This window comes from Thermobia domestica, chromosome 1 (assembly GCF_964235325.1).
Source record: "Thermobia domestica chromosome 1, izTheDome1.hap1.1, whole genome shotgun sequence".
NCBI lineage: Eukaryota > Metazoa > Arthropoda > Insecta > Zygentoma > Lepismatidae > Thermobia > Thermobia domestica.
Window position 1 is genome coordinate 296,086,672 of NC_137454.1, and position 24,507 is coordinate 296,111,178.

The 24,507-nt window shown below is 35.9% G+C and overlaps 1 protein-coding gene across 3 annotated transcripts in view; it reads left to right on the forward strand.

Moving 5' to 3' along the window:
* LOC145661541 (type II inositol 1,4,5-trisphosphate 5-phosphatase-like) overlaps window positions 1-22,662 on the forward strand; it is a gene marked incomplete at its 3' end in the record, with an annotated part of 133,813 nt that extends 111,151 nt beyond the window's left edge. For all 3 annotated transcript variants that reach the window (XM_081726874.1, XM_081726865.1, XM_081726869.1), the window contains 4 exon segments: window positions 6,610-6,831; window positions 13,411-13,546; window positions 14,527-14,706; window positions 22,566-22,662. In XM_081726874.1, coding sequence (XP_081583000.1) covers window positions 6,610-6,831; window positions 13,411-13,546; window positions 14,527-14,706; window positions 22,566-22,662 — 635 coding nt within the window.
* Between the last annotated feature and the right edge of the window lie 1,845 nt (window positions 22,663-24,507).

Here is a 24,507-nt window from a genome sequence, read left to right on the forward strand (position 1 = left end):
AACACCTTAACGGGTGTAGTGTGAAAACCGTAATTAACCGACTTTAATATATGTGTACTCACGCATAACTTCGATATATATGCACTAATTATGATAATTCCTTCCTTGTTTAATAGAATATACTCTCTTTATGGCCTCCTATAATCACCGTCCAAACTAATTTTATATTTCCTTGGCTTGGCACATTTTTTTTAGATAGTAGTTAGGAATTGTTTTCTACTTTTTAGCATTATCGTTGAAATTTATTAATATTTCTTTTCTTAAAAAAATATTTTCTGTTTTGTACGTTTTTGGAGTTAGTTATTTTCTTTTTCAGTTTTTATTTTTTCAACGTTTTTGTTACTGGAGTAGTTGGGTATCTAAACTGAAGGTAGGACACTAACTTCTTGTAAAATGGGACGACCTACCAAATATACAGTACATCTGCGCGATACAGAATTATACATGAACATACACAGTATTAAGAGTATCAGTTGGTGAGCAGTTTCTTGGTCTATATCCAAAGACAGTCATCAGATCCTGACCAAATTTATGTGTATCCTGTGAAAAGTTACACTCTTTGAAACTAAAAAAGAATAATCAAAATCGGTATCAGTGTTTAAGTTATGTGTGATAATGCACACAACGAAGTGAGTTAATTGCTATATTAACACTGTCAACCATTGAGACGTTTCATAGTTTAGCTCCAAAGACTATTGTTAGAGCGTCATGAAATTTACTTAAACTACTGCAAAATAGGTACATTATTTCAAAGAAAAGCGGGGGGTATATCGAAAAAGCATACTCTGTTGGGCAAAATAATAATACTTAAAATCGGTACATCTGTGTTAAAATTGTATGTGAACATAATCATATTGAAGTCGGTTAATTACGGTTTTCATACTGCAGCCGTTAAAGTGCTTCATTGTCTAGCTCTTAAGATTCCATCATATCCTGAAGATATTTATGTGACCATTGCATAAGTATAATGTTTCAATTAATGCACCTATGTTGAAGGTATTCGCAAATATAAATATTGGAAGTCGGTAAATTACATTTTTCAAACTGCACGTGTTGAGATATTTTACGGCCTAGCCGCGAAGACTCATTACATCGTAACGATATTTATATGGGACTACTAAAATTACACCAAAGATAAACTCCTATAAATCTGTGCATCTATGCGTGAATATTAACATATTGAAGTCGGTTAATTCTGGTTTGCACACTAGTCCCGTTGATGTATTTCATAGTCTAGCTCCTAAGACTCGTATTATATCGTGATAATATTTACATGAAACCACCAAGAAATATACAATTCCAAACAAGCGAAAAGAATTACTAAAATCGGTGCACCTATGTTGAAGTTGTACGTGTTTACTACGTTTTTCAAATTGCACTCGTTTGAGTCGTATAGTCTAGCTCCAAAAGACTCATTATATCCTAACGACATTTACATCAGACCACTAAAACATATACTCTTATGAACCAAGAAAGAACCACCAAAGTCGATACATCTATGTCGAAATTACACGTGACCATAAACATATAAAAGTTTGTGCATTATGCTTTCCAAACTGGATCCGGTGATGTGTTGTACAGTATAACTCCAAAGACTTTCATTATATTCTAATGAAATTTAATAGCTGGGAAACTAACTTTGTAATTGTCAAACTGGTTTTGGACCCAATTACCGTGTATATTTGTACTGTTTACATAGAGCCTGATTCACCACTTCATATATATGAACAGTTTTTTGAATTTGTAGAATCAAATTGTCCTGTGGGTTGCACAATTCTTTGTATAGGGGATCTGAATTTACGACAAATAACTAGCTCAAATTTCGATTTAATGACGTCATCAGCTAAATGTAAAAGTCTTGACAATTTTATGTCCCTCTTTAATTTGATTTCAATTAATAATATTCCTAATAGCAATGGCCGAACCTTAGATCTTGTTCTCACAAATCTCTCAAAAGTAACAGTTCAAAGAGAATGCGATCCACTGGTAATAGAAGATAAACATCATCCTTCCCTTCTTATTCAGTTTACAGCATTGTATTCAACCAAACTTAAAACAGTGCCTAACACAGTAGGTTATAATTTTAGGAAAGCAGATTTTGAAAAACTTTACCGAAACCTATTAGCTGTGGATTGGGGGATGTTGCAGAATATTAAGGATGTCAATCACGCTGTCGATCTATTTTATGAAGTATTGTATCAAATATTTGATGATTGCATTCCCCGTAAAAGAGCAACTAATAAAATCTACCCTACATGGTTTACCCCGAATATTATTAATAAAATTAAACGTAAAACTTATCATCGTAAAAAAAGTCGTCTCAGTGTAGGTAACACTAGGTACCATGAAGAGCAATTTCGTCAACTGCGTAGAGAAATTAAAGCAGAAATAACTGCTGCTTATAAAGAGTTTTTAAGCAGCACAGAAGATAAATTGAAGAATGATCCGAAACTATTATGGTCCTTCATTAAAAATAAATCGCGTCACTTGTCTTCTGATCGCATACAGTACAATGGTCACGACCTTACTGATGATAGGGACATAGCTAAAGCATTCGGGCAACATTTTAGTTCAGTCTATGGCTCCTCAAGAGCGGACTATGACGTATCGAGCATGTCTCTAAATGATCGTTCCAGTGCTCTTCTTGATATATTTTCACTACCTCTCATATCTGAAAAAGAAATAAAAGAAGCAGTAAGGAAGTTGAAATCGAAAACAGCAAGTGGCCCAGATATGATCCCAACGTACATTGTGAAAGGCTGTTCAGATATATTCTTACAACCTCTTAATATTATATTTAATTTATCTATAAAAACATGTACCTTTCCTGAAAAATGGAAGGAGTCAGTTGTGTGTCCAATACCCAAAACAAACTCAGCTAGCAACATCGAACAGTTCCGACCAATTTCTATCTTATCTGCGTTTGCCAAGGTGTATGAATATATTCTGCATAAGCGAATAATGGATCATGTTAAACCTGCATTATCTGTCAGTCAGCATGGATTTCTGAAGGGCAGATCTACTGTATCAAATCTAGCACTAATAGCAGACTACATTTCGAAGGAACTTGACAAGCAAGGACAAGTAGATGTCATATATACTGATTTTTCTAAAGCATTTGACGTCATTGACCATGACATTCTCTTAAACAAACTGGCATCCTTTAACTTCTCGAAATCAACTCTGCAATATTTTGCTTCCTACCTTCAAAATCGTAAGCAAACTGTATTGTATCGTAATCACAAATCTCAAATCTTTCATGCAACATCTGGAGTCCCTCAAGGCTCGAATCTGGGACCTCTACTTTTCATTTTGGCGGTAAATGATCTTCCTGAGTGCTTTCAGTTTTCTAAAAATCTACTCTTTGCTGATGACCTTAAAATATTCAACAGAATTGAAACAATTCAGGACTGTTTAGAACTTCAGAGTGACTTACAAAATCTTGAAATTTGGTGTAAAAACAATAAATTTAAGTTAAATGTTCGTAAATGCAGTTATTTAACATTCACTAGAAAAGAAAAATATATTCAATATAATTATTCAATATGAGGGGAAAAACTAAAAAAGCTTGATTTTATAAGGGATTTGGGAGTTATTTTTGACTCAAAATTAACCTTTATTCAACATATTGAAACTATTTGCAAAGAAGCCTACAAAAATCTTGGATATATTTATCGAGTCAGTAAAGATTTTCAAAATGATCAAACTTTAATTGTGCTGTATTATGCATACGTCAGGTCAAAATTAGAATATTGTAGTAATATATGGAACCCCAATATACAGAAATACTCATTCTTGATTGAGCGTACTCAAAATAAGTTTCTAAGGCTTCTTACCCTTAAGAAAACAAAATTCTATCCAAAATTTGAAAGCTACATTAACCTTGTTGAAAATTTTAATTTTGAAACATTAGAACTCAGGAGAAGAAATATTGATTTATTGTTTTTACACAAACTCTTTCATGGCAAAATAGACTGTCCTGATCTTAACGAAAAAATATGTATCCAAGTACCATCTATTAAATTGCGCACTGCTTCGAAAAATACATTTTTTTGTATGACAGCGAGAACAAACATTTTAAGCAGATCTCCTATATGGAGAGTTAGTGCAACCTACAACACGTTAGTTAAAGAAAATTTCAACCTGGATGTACTGGCAATGGATGTAAGTAGTTTTAAGAAGTCTATTAATTTTGTAAGACAAATGTAATTATGACCAATAGCTTTATTAACCTATATAATCTGTATAGCGATATACTATGTAACACTGTAATTAGGCCTGTGCCTGTTGTGTTATATGTCAATAAATCAAATCAAATCAAATCTAAATCAAATCAAATTTATTTGGGGCCACCAGAAAAGTATACTCTTTTTAAGCAAAGTAACAACATCAGAATAACAGCACTTACGTCGAAGTTACGCCTAAACCATAAACATATTAAAATCGGTTAATTACGGTTTTTACACTACACCCGTTAAATTGTTAAATGATTTAGCCCCGAAGACTCTCATTACATTCTAATGATATTTACATGGAACCACAAAGAAGTATACTCTTTTAAACAAAGAAAGAATTGTCAAAATTGGTGCACCTGTGTTGAAATTATGTGTGAACATACACATATTTAAGTTAATTACATTTTTCATACCGTATTCGTGGAGATGTTTTACACTCTAGCTCCAAATCTTTCCATTACATTGTAATGACATTTACATGAGACCATTAGAAAACTATGCTCTTTTAAGCAAAGATAGAATGATTATAATTAGTGCACCTCTGTTGAAGTTATGCGTGAACATACACATATTAGGATCAGTTAATTAAGTTTTCACACAGCACCCGTTGAGATGTATCATGGTCTAGCTCTGAAAACTCACATTACATCTTAATGGTACTTACATGGGACCACCAGGAAAGTGTATTTATGTATGTCCATCTGAGTTCCTTCAAATTGGTCCAATTGATTAAATATTTTGTTCATAGTGAATTATTAAAGTACATTTTAAAACTTTAAATTGTAACGTCATTGTATCGTCACCATATCCTCAGTGACCACAAAAATATTCCAAATTATGGATGGGTTCGGTTATATGTAGCCTGGCGAAAATTCTCTTCCTATTATGTATGGTTGCTGATTTATAGATATTTTAAGGTACCCTTACCAATAAATACGTAGATTAGATAGGTGAAACAGTAACGTTATATTGAAAATTGCCCAAGAATGCCAAGGTGGTATCACTCGAAATTTGAAAGGGGACATACGATTTCACACTAAAAACAAAGAAAAAGCCTTATACCGTATCTTACGGTTCTCCCCAAATCTGCTCGATTTATGCTAGACATACAAATAATTTTATTAAATAGGAACAACGACATCTGTATCTCAATATGGTGACGCTATGTTCAGAAATGCATTTCAAACGGTTGAGCCATTTTCTTAGTGAGTGATAACATATACCACCTTTTCATTTTATATATAGATGTATATTACAAGTTTCAGACTCCTATGATATACTAACTTTAGACAAAATAGTATAAACTAGCCAGTAGTCCGAATTCAGAACTCATATACCTACTGTGTTTTTATACTACATACTCCACCCTACAATACATCTATATTAAATGTTACGATAAAGACGTTAAAACTATATGTAATTATAACGAACATTTTCCACACTAATTATAGGTGTATACAGGGTGGTAAGAAACTATTTGAACGAACTTCAGGAACTGATTCCCGACACCGGAATCGGCAAAAAGTCCTCTGGAACTTTGGTCAGTGAGGGATAGTTTTCGCGCTATAAGGTGCCGAAAGCGTGGAAGAATGAACTTTAGAGTACTGTAATTCATAAACAACGCAACGTAGAGAGTGTGGTTTAGAACATGACACTCGAAATCATACCTGCTTGGTTGAAAAATGTATGTTTCAAACCTTCGCAAGTTGTCTGCGAGGGATTCCTCAAAGGAACGTAGAGATTACTTGCCAAGTTAAAGGGAATCCGTACATTCCTTTGGGGAGTCCCTCGCAGACAACTTGCGAAGGTTTGAAACATACAGTTTTCAGTGTCATTTTCTAAACCGCATTATCTATGTTGCGTTGTTTTTTTTAATTACAGCCCTCTGAAGTTCATTTTTCTACGCTTTCGGCACCTTATATCGCCGAAACTAACCCTCACTGATCAAAGTTCCAGAGGACATTTTTATTGGTTTGGTGAATCAGCTCCCGAAGTTTGTTCAAATAGTTTCTTAGCACCCTGTAGAGAGTAGCAGAATATCTTTAAAATTTTCCAACTTCATCCTTCCATTTTGACGGCAGCTTGTTAAACTTCTTCGTGTTCGTAGCTCAAGGGACCTTCCCGCTGATCTAGTGGCTAGCGCGCCCGTCCACGGAATCCCCAACCAACGTAGCTGTCGAGGAATGGGAGCCAAATCACAGTTAATTCGTTTTCTTATTTTCTTCTATTAATACACTATAATATTTTCTATTGTTGTTGTTAATTATATTTTCATCCTTCAGCTTGCATTCTTTTTATTCCTTTATTCTTAACTAGAGAAAGCACAGAATTTGATATTAAAATATCAATAATAACGTAATAATTTTATTTTCAGCCATGTTTACTGGTTAGGTGATTTGAACTATCGCATAACAGAGTTGGATCCTAGTGTTGTAAAAGGCTTGATAGAATATAACAACTTTTCACCTGTACTTGAGTATGATCAACTAAAACAGCAGTGTGATTTAAAACGTGTATTTGTTGGATACCAAGAAGGTGAAATAAACTTTCAACCAACGTACAAATATGACCCAGGAACAAATAATTGGGATTCCAGGTTAGTATATATTTTTAATATGAAAACTTTTGAAATGATATAAAGATGATGACGTTATGAATGAATTATACTTTTGCAGTTACTTTTTTATTTTTTTATTATTTTTTTTAACGTTGTGCTTGATAACAGTATTTTATTCACTATTGTATATTTCTGTTAAACATCTCTGTCATAAAAAGTAAGTTTTATGACAGAAGGCACTATTACATACCACTTTGTTTAGTTGATATAGTTTTGTATATAAATGATAAAGTATAGTGGAATGATATTTGATTAAATTATTTAAATTTGAACGCAGTAGCGTTCTCCACTTTGAAAGAAGACAGTCCATAGTTAGTGAGAACTTAAGCCATGAAAACGGATAAGGAACAGAGTTGGCCTAAACCTCACATAACAAAGGTCTATCCGTCTATGATGTAAGGAGTTCGAGACATTTACCAGAGTTAATAGCTGTAGGGAACACATATTACGTTGTTTGAAGCATGGCTTTCTTACGTTTATAAGAAAGAAATTTTAACCTATTCTACTTTACTTGATACTATGAATTAAACTTCAATAACAAAGATGTGCTACAGGAAATTGTAGTTTGGCATTTTGTAATTCTGTACGAAACCTTTTAGTTTGCTAAATTAAGCGGACGGTGATAGCTCTGTTTAATAAATGTAGATAAAGATAGAATTGAACTTGAGAGCATTAGTTATAGAATGTAGCCTAGTAGCATCTTCAAATACACTCCCACATACTCATTTCATACATACAGATCACCTAACACAGATATGCAGATGATTATAAAAATAATTAAAAAAACTTGTAATTTGCAAATGTAAGGTATGTGAGATGGTTATAGTGATGCGTGTGCAGCGCTTGGCCATTGTTAGTGGTGTCTTAGGTAATCGTCTATAGCAGCGTTTCCCAACCTTTTTCAACTTGCGGCGCACTACAGGTGTAACTTGAATTCTCGCGGCACACCCATATATATATATATATATATATATATATATATATATATATATATATATATATATATATATATATATATATATATATATATATATATATATATATATAATTACTATTATTATTTGTAAATATAAAATACCGTGGTATTTTATTTTTGTGGGAGACCCGGGTTCGATTCCCGGCGGGAGCTCATGTGGTTCGGATTCCACGTTAATCAGTAGGTCCACGTCTCATATGGCCTCGCTGCTGAAAGGGACGCTAAACTAAAATCAACTCAACTACCGTGGTATTTTAATGTAATTACTGATCTCCTTCTTACAGAGAAGAAAGCTCGATCACTGATTCTCCCCCGTGCTAAATCATTATACTTATTTTTCATTCTAATTTTAAAATAGAAAACAATAGCAATGAAATATAGGACTCGGGTTTTTAAAAATCCACTTCTCTTTCGAAAACTGTATCTAACCTCTAACTAAAAGGGAAGATCACTATATAACGAGCAAATAAACAAATCTCCTATACTTTTAAAACACAAATGTAGGTAATTTGTATGCGTGTTTGCTTTGTTGAATTTATTGAATGATATGTTAAAATTTCAAGTTACGAAATAGTCTGCAACAATAAAGAAGTAATAATGGTCATGACAATGATAAATACGTTTTTCAACATTAAAAATGTACAGAAAAGTAACACAGTATGAAACTTAAAATTGTAGATTTATAGTAGAGATTCATAGTAATGTAAAATACAAATATGCATTTTCCCCCTATGTCTTGCAATTTGGTTCGTATAGAATTAATAATTTGTTTCGATTTTCTCGCGGCACACCAGCGACCCATTCGCGGCACACCGGTTGGGAAACGCTGGTCTATAGTATGTCAGATGAGGTAGGATGGAGGAGTGTGTTGAAGTGGGTACACGATTTTGATGCAATATGGGAGAAAGAACAAAATTACGAGTCCGAAGTGTAGCTAGGTGACCAGTGTGTTGGGTGTATAGGAACAGAGTCTAGGGTACTGACAGCTTATAGTACTGATAGCAAAACATCGGCGAAGGGTAGTAGGGACGGCAGAGAAGCCTTAGTGACAGGAATTACCAAACACTGAAGAGGGTTATCACCAAGAATCGCAGAGCGGATGCGGCAAAAGTGTCTACAAATTCAATCATCACCTGAACAGCCTTTTGAGACAACCACAGTCGAACGCAATATGTATAACGTGCAAATTGGCGATCAGGATGCAGTTCCAGTCCGTAGGTTATCAACATCAACGATTTGGCGAGAACATGCGAAGTGAATCGCCTATATTGGAAATGCATAATATGGTCCGATGAGTCTTCTTTTACCTTATCTCCACCAACAGGCGGACGCAGAAACAAATTTATGCTTTGAACTGTCTCCTCCCTACTGTGAACCATTGTGATTGCTATGTAATGTGTGCAGCAATATCCTTGTATTTCTTGAGTTCTGTAATTGCGTTCACAGGACGTATTACTACTGGTGATATGTGGACATTTTAGGTGACCAGGTGCACCCTGTTGTCCAGATGATGCTTCTATTCAGTGATGCAATTTTCCAGTATGACAACGCGCCAATTCACACTCCTAGAGCTGCTGAAGCGGGTTGCATGAACATTGGTGATCTTGGTGATCTACAGCACCTCTCCTAGTCCGTCCAATCCTTAGATCTCAACATTATTTTGGTCTATTTTTGAACAAAAACTCTGGAGCAAATAACCTTCTCCATCCTCGCTGACGGAATTTAGGTGCTGCCCTACATGAGAAATGGTACAATATTCCTCTGGAAACTATTCATAGGCTAGATTCCTCTATTTCACGACAAATCAGAGCTTGTTGTTCCAGGTAACTGGGGTCGCACCCCGTTTAATTAGGTAAGTGGCATTTTCTTCAGGTGTTTGCATTATATTGATAGCCATGACGCAATACACAGACAAAAAAAAAAAGTTTTTTAATGCATACCTTGACATACTATATGTGTAATGAATGAGGTGTGAGGTGATAATTGAGATTAATGTGCAGTTTATGGCCGTTGTTAGCACTCAGTTATGCAGAGTAGAACGGAGGCGTGTGTTGAAGAGGGTACGGTTGTGATGAAAGAGAGAACTCTCTGAGTTTCCAAAAAGCCATATTGTGGGTGCCCAGGTATATCTAGGTAGCTAGTGTGTTAGGTGTATCGTTTGGAACAAAGTCTAAGATGCTCAGCACTAGTATCGTTTTTGTGAGTTTTTGCTAGTGTCATCGTTAGTGGCATTGCGCTCCGCCCTATTTTAAAAATTGGATTCAAGATTGTGATCAATTTGGTCATGTGCTCAAAAACTTTGCCCCCAACCACAGTGTCCATTTTCGGTGTTCGTTCGGTCGACATGTGTGTACACCATCCACTTACAGCATCTGTTCCAGACTCTTAGACTAATCTGGATATTAGAAGAAAAAACTGAATGATAGAAAACTGAAATGATAAGAAATGTAAATTTCTAATCGACTCTCTCGAGGCACATGGAAGAGTTTGGAGGAACAAGTTTGAGAAAACCAAAGCGAAAGAAGTCAAATATATTATAATGTGTTACGTATCTTGCGGCAGGTAGCTGGGAATTTGGGCACTGCAGGAATGTGGTTACATACTGATGCAAGTCGAAAGGGGAGTTCATCTGAAATAACCATCTACTATACCCCTCATTACATTCAGTCCGTTTTCCATACACCTTCGTTTAGTCCTTGCCAGTGTTATTGTTATTATTGATATATTTTTATTTTTGCAATCATATGTTGTAAGAACTTTGCGTTCTGTGTTATCTCTCCTTTTTTTATTATTATTCGAAAGTTTTTCATAACTTGCATATTTTTTATTACTTTTCTTTATATACTTAAATAGATTTATCTTCTCATTTAGTCTCTATCTCCAATATTCTTAGCGACCTACCTTCCCATTAGTTTCGTTTTCCTTCAGGCGAAACACACACTGCATATAACTTCACAACACTATCACTTGACCACATTGCAAAATGTTTGTATTTACTTCTTTTACCCAATCTGGTGAAGCGTTTAGCGACAGAGCTTACAGTGTTGTTAAAGTTGTATGATATTATTGTCATTATTTACCAGAAAATAAAGAAAACATTATCACCTAACACTAAAGAAAGTACATTATTAACGCTTTGCTGACCGTTCAATCAGATAGGAAGAGAAAGAAGTGAGAAAAAAAAGAAAAACAGTAGAAAAGTAGTGTCGTATGATATATACATACATATATATATATATATATATATATATATATATATATACAGCGTGTCCATAAAAAATACTACCATACTTTAGAGTGGTTTTACGTCGCTTTGGATAATCGTATTTAAATGAAATTGGTCACATTTGAAAGAAAAACTCAAAAAATATTTTTGTGTGTGTGGACAGTGCTCAACAATGTCAATAATGGACGGAATCAAACACAGAAAAAGTAAATTGACTCATGTTTACTTTATGATTACTTGCTGTGGGTTCATTGTTAGATATTTAGCAGGCAGTTGCTGTTTCGACTGGTGGTCACTTCGGAAGCTTTTATGTCTGTACTGTTATGCCGTAATGTCCTGACGTAAATGTATTTCCTTTCGTTGTGTTGTGTTGTTATTAAAGAATAATTTTTAAGGAGTTACGGCGAACCCACAAGAACGATGTTGGTGTGTTTTAAAATATCACAGCACACAGACTGCGGTGCAGGTTTAGAGTGCTTTTAGGCGAAGATTTCAACAGCAGGTTTCTACACGTGGTACCGTGATTTTGTGGATCGTGACTGCACATGCCATCAAAGGAAAAGCTATTTAGGGAGACCATCTGTCAATGCGGGAATTGTGGAACAAGTGCTGGGAAATATCGTCGCGATGTCTGCATTGCCATATCCAAAGCGATGTAATACCACTTTAAAGTATGATAGCATTTTTATGGACACGCCATATATACAGGTTTATTCAAAAAGAAAGAACAGATTTCAAACATTTATTTCTTCCAAACTACAAAAGATAGAAACATGATTCGAACGTTACTTGATTAAGAAAAGTTTACAATTTAAACAACCCGGATAGAAGTTCCAATCACGGCCGCATTGGCGCTGTTGTTTGTTGTTGTTTGTTTGTAGTGAAATGGCGGCGTCACCACAGTAGAAGTCTTTTTGTGTGCTACAATTGGCAAAACTTGAGTCCATTGTTGCAGTTCAGCGAGCATTTCGCCGTCAATTCAATAAAAAATCGCAGCATCACAAGCAAATTTACGAGTGGCATCGAAATTTCGTAGAAGATGGTTGCATCTGCAAAGGGAAAAGCATGGGACGTCCACGCACATCGAACGAGAATGTCGAGCGTATTCGTACACTTTACGAAAGGAGCCCAAAGAAATCCATATCACGAGCAAGCAAAGAACTTAACATTCCTCAACCAACGGTATGGCGAGTTCTAAAACATCGTCTGCACATGAAGCCATACAAATTGCAGTTATTGCTAGCATTGCATCCTGACGACCACAACAAAAGGTACGAATTTTGCATTAGCATGTTGGATGATATGGAAGAAGACAATTTTGCTCAACGATTAATTTTTTTCCGATGAATCCACTTTTCATCTTTCTGGTAAAGTTAATCGCCATAACGTTAGAATTTGGGCAAGTGAAAATCCTGCGGCAGGCATTCAACATGAAAGAGACTCACCAAAGATGAACGTCTTCTGTGCGATATCTGTAACCAAAGTTTATGGGCCTTTCTTCTTCATGGAGAAAACTGTGACAGGATTAACCTATCTAAACATGCTTCAAAACTGGTTATTTCCACAACTTGAAGATGATTCAGATGACTTCATCTTCATGCAAGATGGTGCCCCGCCTCATTTCTCTAACCACGTTCGACGTTACTTGAATGACACCATTCCAGGACGTTGGATTGGGAGAGGAGGAGCAGAATATCAACTTTATCACCGGTGGCCTCCCAGGTTTCCAGATCTCACTCCGTGTGATTTTTATCTATGGAGTTACGTAAAAGACCGTGTTTTTATCCCTCCTATGCCTGACACTCTTGAAGGTCTACGACATCGAATTGTTAAAGCTGTGAATTCGATAACTAGAGACCGTCTGATTCGTGTGTGGCAAGAAATGAGCCACCTTTTTGACATTTGTCGTGTAACACACGGTGCTCTTATTGAATACACACCATAATTACTAACAATAAATTGTAAACTTTTCTTAATCAAGTAACGTTCGAATCATGTTTCTATCTTGTAGTTTGGAAGAAATAAATGTTTGAAATCTGTTCTTTCTTTTTGAATAACCCTGTATATATATATGCTTTTAAGTAATTTGTTTTTTATGCCTGCCTCGGGATTCCTTAGTTCTAACTAGATATATGTATAAAATGTAATGAATTTTGGTTTAGAATATAATGAATAACTTCATGAATATGTGTAAAATGGTCTAAAGTGACGAGATCCCCGGTTAACTAATGTCAACTCTTTGCGCTTAGTATTCATATTAATTCTTTTAAAATATTAATGTAAAAATACAATATTAAACACGTATTACCAATACACAAATGAATTATATTGATCGAGAATGTCTTTATCATTTTAGTGAGAAAAACCGAGCACCTGCATGGTGCGATAGAATTTTATGGAAGGGTGAAGGAATTACGCAGTTGGCTTACAGAAGTCATGCAGAACTTAAAATAAGTGATCACAAACCCGTCAGTGCTATATTCGATGCTGGAGTAAGTATGCATGTTCGAATTATCTTCAAATAGTACCAAGTTCTTTCACTTTGTAATTCGGTAGTTTCTGTGTGTGGAGTGTTGTAGGGATAGCATGAATTCCTTTAGAAATTCTGTATGAATGGAAATAATACATATTACAGATTATCTTGTTCGTTCGTAGAAAGAATGGAAACAGAAGCAGAACAGTTTCTTCACTCTTACTTATATTTTTGATATTGTGAAATATAGCCAACCCAAATAACTTCCGTACTAGTTGTATTTCTTTACTTTTGTTGTTGAATCAATGTTATTTATTTATTTATTTTTGGAGGATGGGGTGGGGCCTTGAAGGTTCTCCCTGGATGCATTATTTTTCATCTTTAATGATTTTGTATGATTTCAGATAAACCCATTTGGTATTGCGTTGTACCTTATATTATGTATCTATTTGGCAAAATCAGATCTATACAGCTTCCATTTAAATGTTAATGTGAGTGAAAATGTGTAAATTTAGGATCGAATATCACTGTATTTACATGTTATTTTATTTAGCACCAAATGAGGTGTAGAAAGGGAAACACAGTGTCCTTAAATATATACTAAATGAAACATATATTCATGGTTATCACGTTGCATGGACAAAATAAAGTGAAACTATTAGAAAATTGGCTAAACATATTTTAATTTAAGATTTTTCTTGCGCGTTAATGATTTTTGTTTTGACGAAAGTTTTATTTCTCTTATATAGTTCTGCAGATGCACCGTGTCAACGGTATAAGTGCATCTGTTCAGTGGACTTGATAGAAACCACGTGTGTTTGTCGGTCCAAATCTTTTCAAGACATCTGTCTTGCCCTAATAACTAAGTACACATTTAGAGGTCGTTGTGATTCGTTTTATAAAGAATGGAGTAATTAGAAACTACATTATAATTCGTTGTTGAAGCGTTTTCATGAAATTAAAAGTTTTAATTCTTTGACGAATTTTGTACTCTTTCAGATCAAAGTAATAGACGCCGTAAGATACAGGAAGATCTACGAGGAAGTAATGAAGAAACTTGACAAATTGGAAAATGAATTTCTTCCTCAGGTTACCGTTGATAATACAGAGATCATTTTCGATGTTGTAAAATATATTGAACCTCAAACCAAAGATTTAATTATAGCAAATACTGGACAGGTATTATCATCATTATTGTCATTTATGTTAATAATAATAATTATTGGCTAAAAATTAGTTCTTCTAACAAGTAAAGGTTCTCTCCCAAGAATCGGGGATCCGGAAGCTGCGCATATATTTAGATAGAGGAAGGCCACGAAGGAATACTGGTTAAATGCCGGGCCGATAGCAAAGGATAAATCCAATATGACTATCCGAAGGTCATGCCAATCAACTTTTCCAAGAACCTCTCATCCACTTCCCATGGGCAGATTGACTTGATGTTTTGCAGATTGATATATGTACGAACACTACACATCTGTTGGTTTGAAATTTCGCGGACGTTGACGTATTGAACCCAATATGGCCGATCGAAATGTCAATGTGTCAACCATTCGTGCCTGGAAAACGAATTGTACTATGGAAGTACAGTATCACTAGACGTGTATGAAAAGCATTAAACGGTTCAAAATATTGCCATCTGAAAAACAATATGGCCGAACAAAATCCTGAACCAAACAGCTCGTACTGCAAAGACGAAGTTTGGTGTAAAGGTGTATTATCACGTGCAAGTTATGAACACATGACAAAATATTCATAATGTCCCCATCTTGAAGCCAATTGTCGCCAAATATGCATTGAAAATAAGAGGAAAACAATTTAAAACAATTGGTAGGTCAAATAATTTAGATTTAGGCAAAAATTAATTACGGATGGTCGTCTGTCTAATGTGCACTACGGAAGTATGAGGTATAAGGTTTACTTGCACCCACTTACCCACAAATCAGGCATACGTACAAAGATATGATCAGGATTTGGTTCAGGATTTTGTTCGGTCATATTGTTTTTCAGCTGGCGATATTTTGAACCGTTTAATGCTTTTCGTACACGTCTAGTGATACTGTACTTCCATAGTACAATTCGTTTACCAAACATGAGTCGTTGACACATTGACATTGTGATTGGCCATATTGGGTTCAATACGTCAACGTCCGTGAAATTTCAAATCAATAGATGTGTGGTTTTCATACATATATCAATCTGCAAAACATTAAGTTAATCTGCCCATGGGAAGTGGATGAGAGGTTGCTTGGAAAAGTCGATTGGCATGACCTTCGGGCGGCCATATTGGATTTATCCTTTGCTATCGGCCCGGTATATTTCACCAGTATTCCTTCGTGGCCCTCCTCTATCTAAATATATGCGCAGTTTCCAGATCCCCGATTCTTGGGAGAGAACCTTCACTTGTAAGGAAATAATTTGATGGATAGTGCTGAAATTTTGTGTTTAAGAATGAAGTAAAAACTGTATTGTTTAAATTTCAGTTCATAATTTTTGTCCTTCATTAACCGAAGCAGATACGGAAATTAGTTTTCTCCAGGGTAATTTCTAACCGGAGAGCAGTATCGAATAAATATTCCAGTAGAATCGAGAGAAGCAAGATTTAATCTCCTTCTCGTGTACTAAATATTTCAATTCAGGTTAAATCAAGGAATGAAGCGAACAGTGGCATTATGTGAATGTGTTCAAATGGTACTGTGTGAAATGTGACAGATTCATCTCATGGCTATACAGAAATGATTTCAGCTTCAGAACTGTAGAACATCTCTAATCTTAGTAAGTCAGTATGATGTTGTGAAGCCGCCTCGTGTTGCACTCGAATCAAACAAGCGTTAGATGTGCTCTTAAGGAAACGCTTGCCCCACTGCTTTATGCGAGTCCCCAGATATTAACACACCGTCTGCTGGAGAATCAAAGTGAACAACGTACTGACCAACCATATCCCACCCTAGCCGGAAAACAGCGGTACTGTTGCTCTTCGAAGTAGGCTTACCTTTCCTGAATACATGTGGCCGGCCATTGTCCTGCTGTGTAAGAGCCGGCGCGTTGACTCAATGGCGCTCCATAACATCACACATAAGTTCGGCTGCCATGGCGTTCGACAATTCACACTGGTTAATTGCCCTTACCACGGTAGCTTTCAATGAGTATGCGGACATCGTTATAGGATAAGTTAGACCAGGACTCGTTTGGAAACATGACCGCGTGTTACTCAGCATGTCAGCAATGGGTTAACCGCCTATTGTCCCCTGAGATATTTGTGGTTCTGTGCCAGTGAAAAGTGTGCAAGGAATGCGTGCCGTCAGTCCAGCGGAAACTGTCGACAAGTCTACAATGTTACCATGCTCCAGCGTTGATCTAATAGCACGACACTCTATTGTCCTTCACGGCTGTCTGAATAAGATATCTTGTCATTTCATGGTGTGATCACAGTACATAGCTCACTGCATGATTATTGCAACTTAACGATTCTCCTCTGTCAATTTGCTTCAACACATACATCACTGTAGTAGCGGTATGCTCGCTAACTTAGCAGTCCAAAAATTCGCCTTCCTGGACTGGCTTATTAAAACATAGGCGTCCTTGTACATTTTGCCCCTAAATACCGATGAATCGTAGTGACGTTTGCTCAGAATTTTCTTGTTCGCTTGTCCACGCTCTATTATGAGTTCAGTGTAAACTACACTTTTCCGGTGCTATTTTGAACATAAACAGACTGCAATGCTTGTCCCATGCATGCAGTATCCTCCGAAAATTGTGATCATTTGCTTCACTCAACCAACAATATACAATATGTTCCAGTGTATATATGAAGGTACAGATGGTTATTAAAATAAAAACACTTAAAAAAAATGTAGTTACAGATATGGTGTTAAACCACCTTTCGCCCTCAGAACAGCCCTGACGCGAGGTGAAATGGAGTCATAGAGATCCTGAATATCCATTCCGCATCCAATGCATCACTCAGTTCTTTGGGACAGTATAGAAGTGGAAATTGCAGCGAATTAACGTTTCCAAAATGAACTGCAGATTTTCAGTTATGTTCAAGTCCGGAGGTTGGGAGTGCCAGGGGAGATGTTCAAATTCAACCCAATGTTCCTCAAACCACGCTGCAACAGCTCCAGTTGTGTGAGTGGGCGCATTATTATCCTGGAATATGGCATCATTGCCCGGAAACATCATCTGGATCATAGGATGCATATAGTCCCTACAATGGCGATATAATCAGGAGCATTGGCTTGACCCGTAAGCGTCAGCACAAGGCCCACCGAAAACCTAGATATTGCGACCCGCAGCATCACAGAGCCGCCGCTATGTTTCACAGGGTGGCAGAGTAGCTGCGGATCCTTTGGACGTCCGCCCTACATAAACACGGCCCGTGGTTTGAAGTAAGGTGAGCGAGACTCCTCTAACCATATCACACGTTCCAGTCATCAGCGGTCCATGTCGCATGTGTGCGTCACCATTAGTGTAAAGCGTTATGATCCCTTATCAGCTGTTTCGGCCATGCAATCCGACCCCGATGTCCATGTTATGTATCTCGCAATGGACTTATGTTTTCGGCACATGCTTTGGGAGGTGCTGCTTGAGTTCTTCAATCACTTACACTGCAGTTGCGCAACGATTCTGAGTGACAATCCACGTTAATGTTCGGTGGGACCTGTCACTGAGAGTTTTCTTCCGACCACTATTCCTCTTCACCGATAAGGTTTTACCGTGAGCTTTGTAGACTCATTACCGTGAACATTACCCCTCGTCACACATCCAACACAGTTGCCACTTCGTCACGCTCGCACCACATAACCGAGCACCAACAATTTGCCCTTTTGGAAAATCAGAGAGGTCATGCATTTTATAGTATCACCGTCTGCTAAGTTTATTTCACACTGCCGTTCTACTACTATTCACGTAGTACGGAGTTAGTTAGTTTCACGTAGTACGTAAATTAGCACCACCAATGACCCAATGCTGCAAGCTCTACCTGACCGTTACCAATCCAGACATTTGACGTGAGTCCAACTCCAGATATTCATTGTTTTAATATACATTTGTTTTTTCTTATATAGTTTTATAGTTTAACATATATATAGTTTTTTTCTTTAAGATTTTGCTTTTTGCATACCAAGCTACGAAACAAATTTAAAATAGTTCATAAATTTTGTATTGCATTTTCTGCAGCGAAGGAAAACATTATTTATTTATTTATTTTATTATTTTACGTAGATGTGAAATAACGAGAAACAATTTGTATATCACAGACAATATGATAATGAAAAGCAAAGTAGGGGAAAAGTCAGAACAATTATGCTTTCAAAATGTAACTTGTCATTCTACAACATGTCTAACGTGGACTTGTTTTTGGAATGTACTTGTTTCCATATAAAGCTTTTCTTTAAGTTTTAAATCCGTAATTACTTAAAAAAAAAACGAGTAATTGGAAAGGTGAAACTTTATTTTTACGATAAAATCGAAATAGCTTAATTTCACAGAAATATTCATTTCCTAACTCATATTCTAGCCAATTGCTTCTCTGATTCAGTTCGTTTTATTATTATTATTATTATTTAAACGTTTTAAACCAAACACCAATTTTCTTCCGTCATTTCAGTGCATAACAGGAGAATGTAGCAAAATGAATTATACTTCTGAGCTAATGCTATGAAACATTTATGAGAAAATAGGAGGACAGAAGAAAGACTTATGTTTTAGCTAATACTCTGTTTTCCTAAAACAAAACTCGGATCTTGGATTTCGAGAGCCCATTGATTCACTTTCTCTAATAAAATAGAAGTGTCGAAGCAAATATGGTTTTTAACATCAGTTTTACAGTTTCCAGTAATTTGGCATATAGTCTGTAGTAGATTGTGTTCTTGAGAACCTAATAGAAACCGGAAACGAACTTCGAGTTTCTGAAGGGATTCATCACTGAGCTTTAACTATACGTAAGAGTGAAAGAAAACCTTTCTGTCTTGAAGGGAAAACAATGATACTGTTTTTGCAAAAATAAAATGGTAATAAACTATGATCGGTGCGATAACAAACTATGATCATAGATGCATCGCATTTTGCGATAAAATTTTTGGTTTGCATCGCATTTCTAAGATTTTATGTCACAAATTGCGATGCATCTATGATCATAGTTTATTACTGAAGTGGGCTATTTTTGCAAAAACAGTATCATTGTTTTCCCTTCAAGACAGAAAGATTTTCTTTCAGTCTTACGTATAGTTAAAACTCAGTGATGAATTCCTTCGAAAACTCAAATGTTCGTTTCAGGTTTCTATTAGGTTCTCAAGAACACAATTTACTACAGATTAAATGCCAAATTACTGGAAACTGTAAAACTGGCGATAGAAACCATATTTGCTTCGACACTTTTATTTTATTGCAATTTGCGATAAAATTTTTAGTTTGCATCGCATTTCTAAGATTTTATGTCGCAAATTGCGATGCGATATCGCTTAAATAAAACGCTGATATATATATATATATATATATATATATATATATATATATATATATATATATATATATATATATATACAGGATATTATATATATTGGTGGAAGGCAACTAAGAACATCCAGTATGAGTTCATATATCTGGCCCAACGTAGGTATATAAGGAGATGATGATAGCTAGTATATATCTCAATATTTGGCCATGAGATACTCCGAAAGCCTACAAGAGTCACCGTAATAGCAGCATCCCGAACCCCCTCGTACAAGCAGGCAAGTAATTGTTCAATGAAGTGCTGAATGCCTGTCTAGGCTGTGGTATCCCATGTTCACTGTAGATTTTAGCATAGCTGGTTGAGATCGTTTCCAAAGTTCTGAAAGTCAACGCGCCATGTCACATGTGCTTGATAAAGCCTAGATCCGGTGACCTAACAGGCCCGAGTAGAGCACTTAAGCTTTCAGTAACGTTTGTGGACACGTGTTACTATACTGGAAGATGGGTCTACAAAGTATGTAGGTATGTCGGAAGACAGGATATTATTAGTCATACTTTCCTCACAGGAAACCACAGGCGAGCGGAATGTGTAGCTTATTGCGCCCCATGCCAGAGAGTCAGGTGTGTGTTCTAAGTGGCGAGTGCGAACACAAGCTGGATTTTGCTGCTCATCTGCACGTTCACGGGTACACATACTACTGTCACTGTGGCCAAGACGGAAACGATTCTCATTGCTTAATACTACCATCCTCTATTCGCTTCGCCATTATAATAATTTCCGACAAATTCAAAGACGTATGTGGAGATAAGCAGGCAGCAGGTTTAAGCGTTTGAGAGGAGCGCGAAGACGTATTCCTGGCTTCCTGCCTCCAATAATTGGTTGTCTATTGTTCGTTCACTTAGAAGGTGGAGGGGCTCACTGTACCTTTGCTTGCATTGGTGGTCACCGTTCTATCAGTTAGACCAGGAGGAGCCAGAACGATCCTTCTATGAAGGCGCTTCCAGGTGTTGGTATATGGATGGGAAGGGAATCTGCCTCCCATCGTGTATACCACCGATGTACCACTATGTGACGTCACGGCCCACGGGGGTGGCAATTCTGTTGAACGATCACCTGGCCTCTCACAGTCCGACTATAAGACTCAAATTTGAAGTCATTTAATTCCACAATACTTCTATACTGGCGTCATCCTGGCATTGTAGACATAGACTGTGTATCACGCACAGCGAATTCGCACACGAAACAAGCTCGTCGTATTGTCCGACGACCCTCAAACTACTGCCAGCATGCGTTCTACACACTATTAATAGCGTTCCTCTACTGAAATAAGTACTTGTATGATATACAAAGAGTTAAAAACAAAAAGAAAAAATGAAGCACGAGCGAAACCGGGTCTCTGGCTTGCTGGACCAGTTGTACATTTTTGTCACTCTTTGTACATCATTGAATTCTCACATGTAGAAAAATTGGTTCGATATAAAATCAATTATTTTCCCTATGTATCATTCAGTGTTTATACTTTGTTAAGATTTTACCATTCGGTTGCACATTGCATTGTATGTCAAATATTCCCAATATGAGTGGTTATTTTTAAAATAATAGTAAGTGTCTTAAATAAAAAGATAGATTAGAAGAGAATGAAGTGTCTAAGGAGATTTCATAATCAAGAAACAGGAGACATCTAGTTGTAAATTATTTTACAAGTAAAAATTTCGAGGTAACTGATTGTTAACACAGAAAATGGAAGTTTGCCTGATAGGATATTTTATCATTCAGAAGTAACAATTCGAATACTTGCTACTTCGCTTCCTGAATTTGAACGACAAGAACCACTCGTTCATTTCTCCCTTTTACTATGAACTTTTGAAATATTGAAAGCTGCTACTTGGTCAACATACAACCAAAGCGAGAATACACAGCAATCTTGTAATTTTTGGAAAAACTTGTTGAGCAATTTCTTAACATTCTCAGTTCAGTTTTTTTCGTGTTTTTAACACATGTATTTTTTCCTGTAAAATTTTAGCACAACACTTAATATTTGCGCTGTAAAGTTTAGAAATACATTTGCTCTTATACGACAGTTTTCAACGTTTCTGCACTTATTTTATATTTAAATTAATCCTCTAAATATTGTATTAGGAATTGGAATTTCCTTGTATATTAAACTAAATTCAGAAATGCGCCTAAACGTTCATTATTTGCTGAAATTTTCAATTGGAACCTCAATTTTCATATTTTTCAGCGCCTTATTTATTTAGATATTGATATTGATATGGTTTCTGTATTCTGTCTTTAGGATGTTAGAGATAAGCTTAATCGTACTTGAACTGATATCTTCATTTTGTAATGAAAACCATGATACGTGATTGAAAGAGCAGTGTGTTTGTGTAAATAAGCCGCTGAAGAAGATGGGAACTCTCATTAAAAATTTCGATATTGGTAAATATTTAGACGCCATCCTGAGTTTACTCAAAAGTTATGATCATGCGTCAGTTTAGTTCCTTCAGTAGTACCTTGTATATTCTTAAATATATAGATTTAAGTATTAATATCATGTAGTGATATATTTTACTTTGTTTCTCAGGTACCGGTGCAGTTCGAATTCATCAAGAAATTAAATGATACAAGTTACTGTAAAGATTGGTTGAATATTGAACCGTATGTGGGATTTATAATGCCAGGTAAAAACACTTAACATTCCCTAGCGTGTATAAAACAGTTAGTAGGTCAGTTTGTGATGAAAATGTAGGCCCTATATTTGAGCAAATATTGACAAAATGTATGATCAGTCTTCCATCAGTTTAGACTTTGATGTGGAATGTAACTATCCAATCAGAAACTTTTTGTTTCTAATTGAAGATGATAGTTCAGCGCTGCCATAAAGATAATTTTTGTAATTTCGTTGTTTATAAAGAACCCAGCGTACCGACAAATGATAAACTTCAACTTCGACTACAATGCATCTTTACTTCCGTAACAATCATATCTACAGTCACAAATGCAACAATTTACTGTGAGTCTTTATATGGGCAATACATTTTAACGAGTCCGCGTCTTAGATTTGGATATAGTTGTAGTTTGTGATATTTCTCACTTGTAACAATCATGAAAGGAGAAAACGTACAGCCCTCTTAATTTTGTTTTACACTGCATGGAGGACATTTTGTTTCTCTCTGTTTTAGGCAACACTGGCAAAGTCATGGCACTGCTGTTTGCTTCGTAGAGAAAATTCTCATTTAGAATGTAGTAAATAGGAGACATCGTTGGAAATCGTGAATTCAGTGGAAAAAAAAAGTGGAGTCATAATGATGCTGATAAAGACTAAGAAGTTACGACAAGAACCCCTCACGATGTGTCCAATTGTCAAGAACTTCGAAGAATTGAAAATTACTTTTGAATTCAGTGCATTGAAAACAAACAAGCAAAGGGCAGTTATGTTTGTATAATTTCATAGAGTACTTCAGTGTACGAGAAGAATAAAAACTTCAAATCGAGAACTTCGTATCGTATTTAGTTTTTTGTGCAGTTCCCTCATTATACAGGTATAACTCTCAAATACAAGTGAATGTTGGTAATCATGGGTTAGTTTAATTCCTTAATTCGTTACACATGGTACTGTTAATGAACATATATTTACGGTATTGTTTCAACATACGTTTTGAAGCATGTTTGGATAATGGAATCAAAATATCCGATAGTGTGGGAAAATGAAAATGATGGCACACGATAAATGCTAGAAGTTAGTAAATAGTGGGAGGTGAATAAGATAAATTTGAAAAGTAGATCGATTTTTACAACAATATACTGACAGCCAATATTCTTTGGTCATCGTATGAATAAGAATTACCATAGATAATAACATCCTGTTTGTTGACAAAGCTGAATGCTTGAGACCAGTTTGACTGTGAATGTGTTGTAATTCAATGCAGGAGAAAATCGTAGTTCAGTTTGATGCAATTAATAATAATAATAATTCCAAATTTGGACCCAAAACAAATAACAAAACCCTTTGTAGATGGAGGGGTGGTTCTGGCTAGCAGCTGGTCTTTTCAGTAACGCTCGTTAAACATTGTGTACGATAATCATATCATATTCACTTTTCATTACATGTGACAGTCCATTGTATAGGTCCCACTAGTTTCTATTATGAGAAAATTGCACAGACTTAGATAGTGTGTTTTGGTGGCTCGTATATGACATCCTCTTTTCAATTTTTTACTCTGATCTTTCACGCACTTGCGTATGGTTACCAACCTTGCAGTTGCAAGAACATTTTCCCCTAGGATCACTTCGTTAGTGTTGTTAGAAAGTTTATCCGAAACAACAGTGACCTAGTGATTTATTGTCCTACGTTGTATTTTGCGAGATGTTCTCATTAGTCATGAGTACCTAAAGTTGCTGTTTTAGTATTATTTGTGAAAAGTCATGCAGAATGTAAGATACATATTAAAGTAATATCTATAATCAATTTTGTATATGAATTCTCTTGATCTCTGACTCAGCTCTGTTCAACACCGCTTCATCTC